Source organism: Molothrus aeneus, chromosome 5, assembly GCF_037042795.1.
Source record: "Molothrus aeneus isolate 106 chromosome 5, BPBGC_Maene_1.0, whole genome shotgun sequence".
Classification (NCBI taxonomy): Eukaryota; Metazoa; Chordata; class Aves; order Passeriformes; family Icteridae; genus Molothrus; species Molothrus aeneus.
Genome location: NC_089650.1, coordinates 22642177 through 22654305, shown reverse-complemented (window position 1 = coordinate 22654305; position 12129 = coordinate 22642177). Strand labels below are relative to the sequence as shown.

Sequence of the window (12129 nt, the reverse complement as noted above, 5' to 3'; positions counted from 1 at the left end):
GAGGTTTACCAAAAGCGGGATAAGCGAGCAGAAGCGCTTTGAAAATAAATGTATTTCCCAACAGTGAACGCCGGCAGCCTCCTTGGATGGGCGCAGATGGACTTTGACGATAACTTGTTTTTGGAGCAGCAGAATGGGAGCGGAAGGTGGCGATGGGAGCATTATCAGCCCTGCCGGGACAGATCTCCGGGCAGGGCAGCAGCAGCCCCCGCGCCCCGCTGGTGCCGCATCCCCTCCCTGTCCATGCCCCGGCCGTGCTCCAGGCAAGGATTCCGTGCGCAACTGGGACTGACCGGCTGCCCGTGCGGTAAAACACGGAATCATATTTGAATTGGTGCTTGCTTTGCTTTCTCCTTTGTTGTGCGCTTTGTGATTCAATCCCAGGAGTTGAATTTGGGGGCGTTGGGGAGGAGAGCTGGGCTGAAGCTGCGCGATCCCGTTCCGGCATAAATACAGCGGGGAGGGAGTGACAGAGGGGATGGTTCCCACCGGGAACCCTCGTTTCCCCCCGCGACAACAAAATCCTTTGGGTTGGTTGGTCAGGCCGTGACAAGCAGGCATTTTCCTGCTCCCCGCACTGGGGCCAGGGACGGGGATTTAAGAGCTAATCCGCCTCTGGGAGCGGGGAAATGCAGGGTGACACAGGATGGAGCAGCACTTCACAGTGGGAATGGGGTGTTTTGGGATCATCAGCTCATCCTCTCATGCTGCTCTGTGGCTGCCACCAGCACCTCGTGCTGCAAGAGGCCCCTGGGAACAGAAGGAGAAGGCAAAGGAAAGGCTGGGATATCTCCTGGAAGGGCAGAGCGGGGCCCTGGAGCTTAACATCCAGAAACAAGGAATTTCCTCTTCAGTTTCACTCCAGCCCCCCCCCAGTTAAAGGATTTTTTTGCTTTACCATTGTCAAGAAACAAACCTGTAGGGTGAAGAAGAAAAGAAAACATTGTTCAGTTTCAGGTAAATGCTGTAAAATAGTCCCAGTTCTTTTGCAGTTTCCTGGTGTTTCCCCCTGTTCTTTGTACCATGTCATTTTGAGAGGAATAGAGGATTTGTCTTTACAAACAAGCTGTGGGTCTGCTGGTAGATAAAACCAGCACTGGGAGAGAAAAGAAACAATGGGAAGGATTCCACTGATTGATGAATGGAAAAAGATATTTGCTTTTACAAATAAACTTTAGGTTTGCTGATAAATAAAATTAGACATTGAGAGATGAAAGAAATAATGGAGAAGAAAAACCCCTAAATTCCATAAGAATTAAAAATTAAAAGGGAGGGTTATACATTAGAGGGAAATCTTTGGTATCAGGTGCATTAGGAAGTCTATAGCTCTCATGTACCTGAGCCAATGGGGAAAGAGAGAAGGGAAATGCAGTCAGGAAATTAGGATAAAAGGGAGGCTGAGTCCTCCAAAAATTTGAGAGATCTCAGGGGAATGCCCCATGCTCTCTCCCTTTATTTGAAAAAAGTTACAGGACTCCTCTGTCTCATTTTTGGACATAAACCTGTGGTGTTTGTTGATTAATTGTCCTAACAATTTCCTGCTGAGAAATGTGAGCTTCTGTGGTAACTCTGAAGTAGGACACACACATCCTGTGAGGTTCTGCAGGACATGTAAGCGTCAGTTCAGGCTGAAGCCCCAGGAGCTCCAGCTGCCTGTGGAATGTGACCATTTCACTTCTCCCATGGGGCTGGGAGCAGGGATTGCAAAGCCCCCACATGCAGAGAGCAGAACAGACTCAGATAAATTTGGCTTCCTGTGGGGCAGTCAGTGCAGCCTGGTGATGCTGAGAGCACAGGGGGAGGCAGCTCTGGGTAAAGATGGTTTTGGTATGTTGAAAGATTGGGCCTATGCCATTCCTGTGGTGATTTGTGTCTTCTTTTCTAAGTGGAATGGCTGAAGGCACTGACCTGGCTGTGTCCCAAGAGTTTAAAGGGAAAAAGGACCCCAAAACTTGGTCATGTGGAGTGTCCAGATTGTTTCTTGTTGAGGTGGCTGCTCTTTGCTACAAAAGGAAAAGAGGATGCATACCTGAGACGTGTGCATTTCTTCACAGCTCTGATACTGCACAAAAGGAGGTCAATACCCCTTCATCTGTTGCAAGTTCAGATTTCAGATGTAGCACTCTGTGTACTCTTCTTATTTCAGGAATTATTTCTTCCATTTTCCTACGACCTTTGCAAGTAAAAATATCTACGTGCAATATCAGCAGGAGTGCAAGTACAAAAAGGTTATGGATTTTATGTGGGATTAAAATTCCCATCTGTTCTGTAACTCTTTTCAATCTACTTGTTTTCCAGTTGTAAAATGAATTATGCTCATAATTGCCTCCTGAGGTTTTCAGTGCTAAAAATAAAGGATGAACTTTTTTGATTAATACCTTCTATCATTTTTGACAAGGAATGCTTTTGAAAAAAGCATTTTGATAGGTCTGCAGTCAGATAATTTGGTTCTTTGTAGGCACGAAAGAAATCTAACCTGGAAACCCCCTTTCCACCTACACAGGCCCCTGGTTCTGTGACCCCAGTCCTGAGGGAAAAGCTGCCTCTGCTCCTTGAATGCTCCATCCTTCCTCACAGGTGTGTGGGTTGGGAAGGGAGAAGTTCCCGGCTGCATTCCCACCTACTTTCAGCCTCTCCTCCTGGGAGACTTCTGCCATGTCTTGGCTGTGCTGTTCTCTGAATGGCACAGCCCTTAGACCAGGTATTTGCAACCTGCAGTCTCATTGTTTTTTCATTTACCATCTGACCTGGGCAGATTTTCATCACTGCCAGAAAACATTACAGCAAGGTGGGTGCAAAACCAAATATTTTTCCCTAGCTGCAGTGAATACTTTCTCCTGCAAGTGTAATTATTTTAAAATGTAATATTTTCTGTTTAGAATGGAAAGAAAAGCCTCTGGGAAAGTAACATTGGGATAATTTGTCTTGGGTGTCAGGTAATTCTATTCTGTGGCCGTTAAAGAAAAAAAAGAAATTCAGGTTTGAGAGCAGATATTGGTTTACTTCATTAATAAAAATGAAACAAATATTAAAAAACCCCAAAGAAACACACAAAAAGAAACCAAAACCCACCAAAACAAAAACCCTCCAAAAACACCCCAAATCCCCAGGAAGTAGCAAAAAGTTGCTGCAGACTGTCAGTGATTTGTTCAGGTTTTGGTCCAGGTGTATGGCATATATTTCTCATTTCTGATTCACTGCTCAGTCAGTTCACTAGAGAAAGCAGGTATTTGTTTGCCCAGCTGCTCTATTTCAATTTGCAGAAATTAAGAGAGAGAGAGTGTTTTCTTTTTGAAACATGATGATGAAAAACCATAAATTTTACTGCAGGAATGGTCATCTGGAGAAGATATATGTTCTTCCAGGAGTGATAATAATTTTATTATTCTAATAAGAATAAAATTGGGGAAATTTTTGTAACTGCTTGTATTGTTCTTCAGTGCTCTTTTTTTGCTGCTTACTTACTAAGCTGTAGTTTCACTCTGACCATCTGAGACATAAAGAATTGCTGGTATAAAAACATATTTTGACAAAAATGTTTGTGTTACAAAGTGGAAATATTCCCCCATATTTCAGATGCTTGAATCAGGACACATTTTGATGGTAAACATGGCGGGTAGATTAAAAGACAACATGCAGGGCCTGTTTATAGATGACACATTCAAACACTTCCAATATTGAGAATTGTTGGGAGTAATGACTTTGCTTTGCACTGGAAGGTCAGCAAGCTGCAGCCCTAGGGCACATGAGCTGATGAGTGTAAACTTTTTATAAAAATGGTGTCACAAACACTGACCAAGCTGAAAGTGGCAAGACAGGAGCAGAATGAAGATGGACCAAGGGACCAATCCCAGGAATGAGATAACTTCCAAAGGAGTTCAGCCCAGTGACCAAAAATATCAAGGAGACACCCAGGGACCAGCACCAGGAATTAAATTATTGTATTTGGGGATTGGATGGTGGGTGGCACCGATACAATTTGGGTTGCAATCTGCTGTAGGGGGCTCCTCTTTGGAGACACCCGGGTCTATCTGCTCTGCACACTGCATAAAGAAACTTTGCACTCAGTGAACTGGAAACTCCTCTTCAAGGAGGAGCCCAGGGCAGGAGAATTGTTTGAGGGGGCTTCTGCTTTGTTCCTTCATGGTTGGTGGCAGCAGCAGCGGCACCTGCTCCACCAGGGGATGCATTTGAGCACTGCCCTCTGGCTCTGCTGGGTGATCTCACCTGGGTACGGTCCCTGGGAGTACAAAGGGAACTGCTCTGAAAGAAACAGGAAAGGACAGCAAAGAATGTGAATTATGGAAGAACAAGCTGCCATGTGATTTTATACTCACACTATTTGCATTAGTGCCTTTGAGTGTTCATCCTCTTGTGACATGAATTTTTTCAAGATTTGTTATTTTTGCTGAGCTTAAAGCCTACTACTTTTACCTTGGGTGGCAAGAACAAGTTAAATAAATTTTCCATGGAGGGAGCTCAGAGACTTTCTTCTCAGCACTGTTAGAATAATTAGAGTTATGTTACAATCAGATCTGATGTTAAATGCTATGTTCACATCACAGCCCCCTAATATTGCCTTGTCATTCTTAATGAAATTGAAAGAAGAAATCAGGAACATTTTGCTTTCTGTTTAGCAAGGATTTTACTAGACCTAGAAATAATTTCACACACTGAAACAATCTACTGAAAAATCCCCTGAATTTCTGTGATGGCTCCCAGTGAAGGGTCCTACATGGAGCACACAAACACAGCAAAAGGAAAAGGAACACTTCTGAGCTGGGCAGCCAAAGGCATCCCTGAGCTCCTGCTTTGAACCAGGCAGCAGCGCTGTCCCATGGCAGCTGAGGTTTGAACTGGGGTTTTTCACATGGCTGATTATGTGCAGAATGGCCACTGACAAATTCTTCTGGTGGCCATCTTCAACTGTGAAAACATGAGCACTTCTTTGTGCTTTTCTGGTGATCCAGGAAGGCTTGGAAAAGCCTAGAGTGGGATATACAATGGTTTATTAATCTTTTCAGGTATTAGACATATACAGCCACTCAGAATAAGCAACCTGTGTTTGAGAGTTTGCACTAAAGCACATGGAGAGATTGCAAAACCCCATTTCAAGCTGATAAAGAAGAGTTCAGAGAATGCCTCTTCCCACTGGATATCTGAAATCCAGTCTGAGAAGTGCCCATAACCCTTCAAAATGAAATTAACATTTATTAGGTAATAGGTGACAGATTTATGAGAGACCTGGTACCTGTCTCATTACCTGTCCTACCAAAGGATATGCAAGTCAGTACTAGAAAGTTCATTTTGTCGTTCTGTGGTCCCTGCGTGAATTATGTTCAGAAGTTCACAATATATAGTTGAAATATAGGATTATTCAGATCCAGTTTGGAAGTGATAATGGCTTTGATCTGCATCCACGGTGGCATGTAATTATCCAGATATGGGAGGGGGTGACTGAGAAAGCCTGCACTTTGAGCCTCATTAGTAGCTGTGTGATGAGACCTGGGAGCTGACAAAGCCTAGAGTGTCGAGTTTCTTCGTATTTCGTACTTTTAAAACAATCAGTGACAGATTAATGCAGAAAAGGACAGATAGGTTAGAACACAAGTCTTCCCGTGTTTTCCTCCTTGAAAGAAGCCAAAGGAGACGTGGGGAGAAGCCAGGCAAGTTACTGTAGAAAGAAAAAAACCCCCATGAACAGAAAGATTATAAAGACAAATGGTGAAGATAAAGGAGTTTAGAAAGTGCTTCTGTGTTATATTGGTCACTGGGCTATTTGCAAGAGTTGAAGGTAAATGCCACTTACCGCCGCCGCACAAATTCCTTTGTAGCACAGTGCGCTGTACTCATCTCTCACTGCTGTGACAGAAATAACCGCGACCGGCAAAAACTGCAGAGACTGAGCACCATCGAGTGGCCGATCCGACAATAGCAATACTGTACAGGGATGAGTATCCATGAATAATTTCGATTCCCTACTGCCTAGAAAAACCCAGTTAGATCCCTATCTTTCAGTTTACAACAGACATAACATGGAAACTTGCAACAGTAAGGTGATATTTAAATTTGTGAAAGCCATAGGTTAATGAAAACATCACCTAAAAAAAAAGGCAGCAAAAAAAAAAACCCAAATACAAATCAGGATAAAAAAGCAACATAAAAAAACCCACAAAAAAGAAAAAAATACCAGCGATTTAAAACCGCCTTTACAGACATATCAGAGCTTTGGGAAGTTCTTTAACAGTGCACTCGAAAGAAGTAATTATCAAGACAACCCTTTAGTATGCAAAACCCAAAAACCGTAAAAAAAAACCAAATCAAAGAATAAAAAAATCCCCAAACCTTTAAACACAGATTCCACACAAAGAAACAAAGTGCTTCTTACTTGACTGTTCAGCTCTTTTACTGAGAATGTGGGTGGCTCTTAAAAGAGCCTTTGGGTTAAAAATACCGAAGAAAGAACACAGAAGCCGTCTACTTGGAGCTGGTGTACTTGGTGACAGCCTTGGTGCCCTCGGACACGGCGTGCTTGGCCAGCTCGCCGGGCAGCAGCAGGCGCACGGCCGTCTGGATCTCCCGCGAGGTGATGGTGGAGCGCTTGTTGTAGTGCGCCAGGCGCGAGGCCTCGCCCGCGATGCGCTCGAAGATGTCGTTGACGAAGGAGTTCATGATGCCCATGGCCTTGGACGAGATGCCCGTGTCGGGGTGCACCTGCTTCAGCACCTTGTACACGTAGATGGAGTAGCTCTCCTTGCGGCTCTTCTTGCGCTTCTTGTCGCCCTTCTTCTGCGTCTTGGTCACCGCCTTCTTGGAGCCCTTCTTGGGCGCGGGGGCAGACTTGGCCGGCTCGGGCATTTTGGCAGCAGCAACCGCAGCTCCTCACGCCAACAACTCACACAGCGCTCAGCAGCGGCACCGCCTCGGCAGCCGGCTTTATAGCGGCTCCGCCGACACCGCTGCCGCGCCATTGGCTCTCTGTCAGCTCCGAGCCCGGCGCCGGGAGCCGCCATTGGCCAGGTCAGGATTCGCTTTTCCATTGGCTGCGGAAGCAAGTCCTCTCTCGCAGCCAATCACAGGAGGCGCTGCCGATCCGCCCGGGTTGTAGATAAGGCAGGCGGTGAGGTGGGCTCGGAGTTGCTCCGGCTCTCCCGGTTGTGTCGCTGCCGCTGCTGCGGAGTCGCTGCGATGTCCGGGCGCGGGAAGCAGGGCGGCAAGGCGCGGGCCAAGGCCAAGTCGCGCTCGTCGCGGGCCGGGCTGCAGTTCCCCGTGGGCCGCGTGCACCGGCTGCTGCGCAAGGGCAACTACGCGGAGCGCGTGGGCGCCGGCGCGCCGGTGTACCTGGCGGCCGTGCTGGAGTACCTGACGGCCGAGATCCTGGAGCTGGCGGGCAACGCGGCCCGCGACAACAAGAAGACGCGCATCATCCCCCGCCACCTGCAGCTCGCCATCCGCAACGACGAGGAGCTCAACAAGCTGCTGGGCAAGGTGACGATCGCGCAGGGCGGCGTGCTGCCCAACATCCAGGCCGTGCTGCTGCCCAAGAAGACCGACAGCCACAAGGCGAAAGCCAAGTGAGCGCTGATCAAAGACTGCCACGTTTAACCAAGGGAAACCCAAAGGCTCTTTTAAGAGCCACCCACTTTCTCATAAAAGGGCTAAATTGCTTTTAAGTATTGAAAAACTGACCAAGTGTAACTGAGTTAATTAGCGCCCCTTCCTTGATCAGCCCTCTGTTGTATACGGGTTTAAACAGAAACTCCACCCCCACTTGGCATTGAAATTGCTCTCTAAATGCCAGCAAAATCCCGGGAGTATCACCAAGGCTTTTCTAAGCTGCCAGGTTCATCAACTCCACTGTCTCAATATTAAATTGCTTTAACACTGTTTCAACCCTTTATGGTTTTCATTTGCATAACTATCACAAGGGCTTTTTCTCTAAAGCTACCAAGTAAAAAAAATTTACAATAACGCAAATAATTTTGTAATTTCAGCTCCTTTAAGAGAGTGTGGGTGGCTCTTAAAAGAGCCGTTGGGTTTAAATGTGGAGCAAGACTTCTTCAGTGAAGGGCTTACTTCTTCTTCGGTGCTGCCTTCTTTGCCTTGGCCACTTTTGCCTTTGCAGCTTTTGGCTTGGCTGCTTTGGGCTTCACCGCCTTTGCCTTAGCTGGGCTCTTGGCTGCCGCCGCCGCTTTTTTGGGCTTGGCAGCCTTTGTCGCCTTCTTGGGGCTCTTAGCCACTTTTTTTGCTGCCGGCTTCTTGGCCTTTTTGGGGCTCTTGGCTGTCACCACTTTCTTGGGCTTCTTGGCGGCGCTGGCGGGCTTCTTCGCCGCCGGCTTCTTGGGCTTGGCTGCCGAAGTTTTCTTTTTCGGAGCTTTTTCCTTCACCTCGCCCGGCTTCTTGTTGAGGCGGAAGGAGCCGGAGGCGCCGGTGCCCTTGGTCTGCACCAGGGTGCCTTTGCTGACGAGGCTCTTGAGCCCCAGCTTGATGCGGCTGTTGTTCTTCTCCACATCGTAGCCGCCGGCGGCCAGCGCCTTCTTGAGCGCGGCGAGCGAGAGCCCCTTGCGCTCCTTGGAGGCGGACACGGCCTTGGTGATCAGCTCGGTGACGCTGGGCCCCGCGGGCTTGCGGGCTTTGGAGCCGCTCGCCGCCTTCTTCGGCTTCTTGGCGGCGGCCTTGGCGCCGGGGGCCTTGGCCGGGGCTGCGGGCGCGGTCTCTGCGGCGGGGGCAGGTGCGCTCTCGGCCATGGCGGCGCTGCAGACGCGGCGGCTCCAGCGGCGCCTCCTTTTATAGAGGCGCGGCGGGCGCTGATTGGTGGATTGCCGAGCCGGCCCCGCTCCCGCCCCGCCCCCAGGCGCTCCCGCCGCCCGCGCTGTGTTTCTCGCTTCCCAAAAAAATGCTTTTTCCTAAAAAAAAATGGACCGCGGCACCCCGTTTCTAGGCGTTCTTGATGAGGAGAGAGAGTATTTTTGTCTTGCGAAGTTTCCTTCAACCGGAACATGAGGTGACTTTTAGGCAGCTCAGTAATCCCCGAGTTTGGGGATTGCACTCTGGGCTGGAGCATAAGATTTTTATTTCTCCTTTTGAATTAAAACTTTGTTTCTGGCACCACTGCCTCAGTGACATCGGATACTTGTTTCTGAGAGGGCTGTTCATCGAGGTGCTGCAAAAAGGGAGTAATGTCGGTCCTTTATCTTAGCGTAAATTAGCTTTGAAACGATGCAAGTAACACAAGGTGGTCACGGCTCTGTGTCTGGGTTATGAGTTGTTTTCCATAACACGACTGCATCTCTTCAAAATAATGAAACCTTTGGACACAGTTCCCTATTTAGCTCTAGTAGGACTTGGTAAAAAGTACAAGAAAGACAATTTTCACCAGAAGCATTAACCTGAAAAGCAGCTCTCTTAAATAATAATCTATCTTTAAAATCCTAGAATACTTATACATACATGTATATACATACATATAGTAGCTTCTCTGTCCCCTGAGTTTTCTGCACCTTTGCATTATTATTTTAATGAACTATATTCCCATTTTTTTATCCAAAATGCTTATTTTTATGATGCACAGTAGGTAAACCTATTCATTTGTATGTTCTTATTTTAAGTGGTGTTTATTTTTCTGCTTACTTTTACATTATAATTCAGGAATTTTGTCAGCCACAATCACTAGTTTTACAAAAAGAAAAACAAAATTAAATCAAAATACAACATACATGTTTTCATAATGAAAAACAGATGTAAAGCTGCAGGCATTTCTGTAACAAAATAATGTAATTCAAGAGGCTTAAGCAAACAATTTTCTTCTCACAACTGCTGAGAGAAGCAATATTGTGGCTTTTTCCAATGTATGACTATTGTGATGTGGAATAAATTGAATATACATAAAAATGATTTTTTTTCTTGAGACGAGTTGGATAGCAACTGGATAACCATGTTTGAACATTTGTAATGCACTATGGGAACAAACTGGAAATCCAGGTGATTGATTCAAATGATTGTAAATGCAGTTATTTCGCTTCTTTTACTTTATCTTTTGGTAATAAAATATCACACCATGTCTTCTAAAGTTCTGATGATGGTGGGGTCAGTTTTATGAATTTGTCAGTGGTGCTTGGTTGTCATGGCTGGGGTACACTTAAGGACTGTCAGGAGATATGGCAACATTTCAGAGAGGCTTTTTTCTAGGGCCAACAGCCAGCAGAAAAACATCGTGTGAGAGAGGATAAAAACAAGATTATGTGCGTTTGGTTTTGTCCTGATGTATTTTTCATGGTAGTTTCACCTGCTGAACCCACTGTAAATTTTGGCTTTGAACTACATTGGCATGGAAGTGAATCTCTTGGGAAGGATCCACACCACTGGGGGGAAATTTCTGGGTGATAATTCTCTAGCATACAAATTTCCTTCAAATTCTGTGTCTTAATCCATTCTAATAACTCAGAGTGACTAGCTCCTTTATATTATTTTGATCCTTTGCAAATGCATTTTCCTGGGTGTAGGCTAGGCCTCTATCCTACTTCCAAACACCTGATGTAGCAGCACATTCCTGGAACATTCTATGTGCTTTCCTGAATGTTACTTCTCCTGGCCCTACAAAATTTTGACCACCTATGTGGACTTTTAAAATTTTGTTTTTCACAATAATAGACAGTTTTAGGCTAAGCAAAGAAGGAAATGGAAAGAGGTCTTGCAAAGGTTTTCAGTTGGAGGAGGGAAGGAGAAATAAGTTTAATTCCTTTAATTAATGGGTGTACTTACTTTAAAAAAATAATTGCTTCAAATATTATGATGTACTCAGTAAAACAAAATGACATCTGTCTTCTGTTTTCCCCTTAAAATAAACTGTCAAGCTAACAGACCATTTATTAAATGCCAGTTGGCCTTGGGCTGGTTGGTTGAAAGATCAGGAGCACAGGCAGTGATTTCCTTGATCCTTCTGGTCACAGAACACTTTTTAAATACAGTGGACAAAGATATTTGGAAGTGGTGGACCAGGAGGAAGCTTCCTCCTCCTTTTGAACAAAAAAGAAGTAGGACTGGCACCTTCTACAACAGGTGTGAGGCCCTGGAGGTAGAGGGTCGGACAAATGACGAGGTGAGCCCTTCTGGGGCAGAGGGGCCCCTAAAACAGCACCATCTGTACCCCACATCAAGGCCTCCTCTGTTCTGAGGAAAGGAAAGGTAATTTTAATAAGACACTCCCTTCTGCAGGGAGTCAGGGCCTGATGTGTTGGCGAGGCTGGCACTCATGTGTCAGGCACAAAGGGTTACAGTGACTGGGGAACATCAGGCTGTCACTACTGGGGTTCTGCAGGGCTCCATCCTCATCCAGTTCTCTTCAACATCTTCCTTAGCAGCTTGGGTGCAGGGCTCAAGGAATTCTAGGTTTGGCATTGACACTAAACTGGGAGGAGCTGTCAGCTCCCTCCAGTGCAGAGAGGCCCTGCAGAGGGACCTTGACAAATTAGAGAAGGGCAGTCATGAGCAATATGGAGTTTAACAAGGGCAAGTGCTGGAACCTGCACCTGAGACAGGGAAACCCTGGTTGTGTGTACAGACTGGGGAACAAGGCACTGGAAAGCAGTGCCAAGGAAATGCACCTGAGGGTGCTGGTTGATGGCAAGCTGAACATGAGCCAGCAGTGCCCTGGCAGCCAGGAGGGCCAACTCTGTCCTGGGGAGCATCAGGGACAGCATCACCAGCTGGGCAAGGGAGGGGATTGTCCCCTCTGCTGTGCACTGGGGCAGACTCACCTCTAGTGCTGTGTGCAGTCTGGGCACCACAACAAAAAAGACATGAAGTGATTAGAGAGCACCTGAAGAAGGGCCACAGGGATGGTGAAGGGTCTGGAGGGGAATCATATAAGGAGCAGCTGAGGTCACTTGGCCTGTTCAGCCTGTGGGGGAGGCTGAGGGGAGACCTCACTGCAGTCTGCAACTTCCACATGAGGGGAAGAGGAGGGGCAAGCACTGATTTTTTCTCTCCTGTGACCAGTGACAGGACTCAAGGAAATGGCATGGAGCTGAGTCAGGGGAGGTTTAGGTTGGATGTCAGGAAAAAGTTTTTTACCCAGAGCGTGTTTGGGCACTGGAACAGGCTCCCCAGGGAAGTGGCCACAGCACCAGC

At 46.7% G+C, this 12129-nt stretch overlaps 3 protein-coding genes across 3 annotated transcripts; 1 reads left to right on the top strand and 2 right to left on the bottom strand.

Moving 5' to 3' along the window:
• Window positions 1-6463: 6463 nt before the first annotated feature.
• On the bottom strand, window positions 6464-6893 carry LOC136556752 (histone H2B 1/2/3/4/6). Its single transcript, XM_066550130.1, has one exon. It carries the CDS (start codon window positions 6856-6858, stop codon window positions 6478-6480), a length of 381 nt encoding a protein of 126 aa, XP_066406227.1. The 5' UTR covers window positions 6859-6893; the 3' UTR covers window positions 6464-6477.
• Window positions 6894-7188: 295 nt separating this feature from the next.
• LOC136556696 (histone H2A-IV) lies at window positions 7189-7578 on the top strand. The gene has a single exon (XM_066550058.1). The coding sequence runs from the start codon at window positions 7189-7191 to the stop codon at window positions 7576-7578; it is 390 nt and encodes a 129-aa protein (XP_066406155.1).
• Window positions 7579-7980: 402 nt separating this feature from the next.
• LOC136556764 (histone H1.11L-like) lies at window positions 7981-8747 on the bottom strand. The gene has a single exon (XM_066550142.1). It carries the CDS (start codon window positions 8745-8747, stop codon window positions 8073-8075), a length of 675 nt encoding a protein of 224 aa, XP_066406239.1. The 3' UTR covers window positions 7981-8072.
• Window positions 8748-12129: the final 3382 nt, after the last annotated feature.

What these genes read in the sequence shown, in the direction of transcription:
- LOC136556752 (XM_066550130.1), bottom strand. Translation starts at nt 6,858, where the DNA reads ATGCCCGAGCCGGCCAAGTCTGCCCCCGCGCCCAAGAAGGGCTCCAAG.
- LOC136556696 (XM_066550058.1), top strand. Translation starts at nt 7,189, where the DNA reads ATGTCCGGGCGCGGGAAGCAGGGCGGCAAGGCGCGGGCCAAGGCCAAG.
- LOC136556764 (XM_066550142.1), bottom strand. Translation starts at nt 8,747, where the DNA reads ATGGCCGAGAGCGCACCTGCCCCCGCCGCAGAGACCGCGCCCGCAGCC.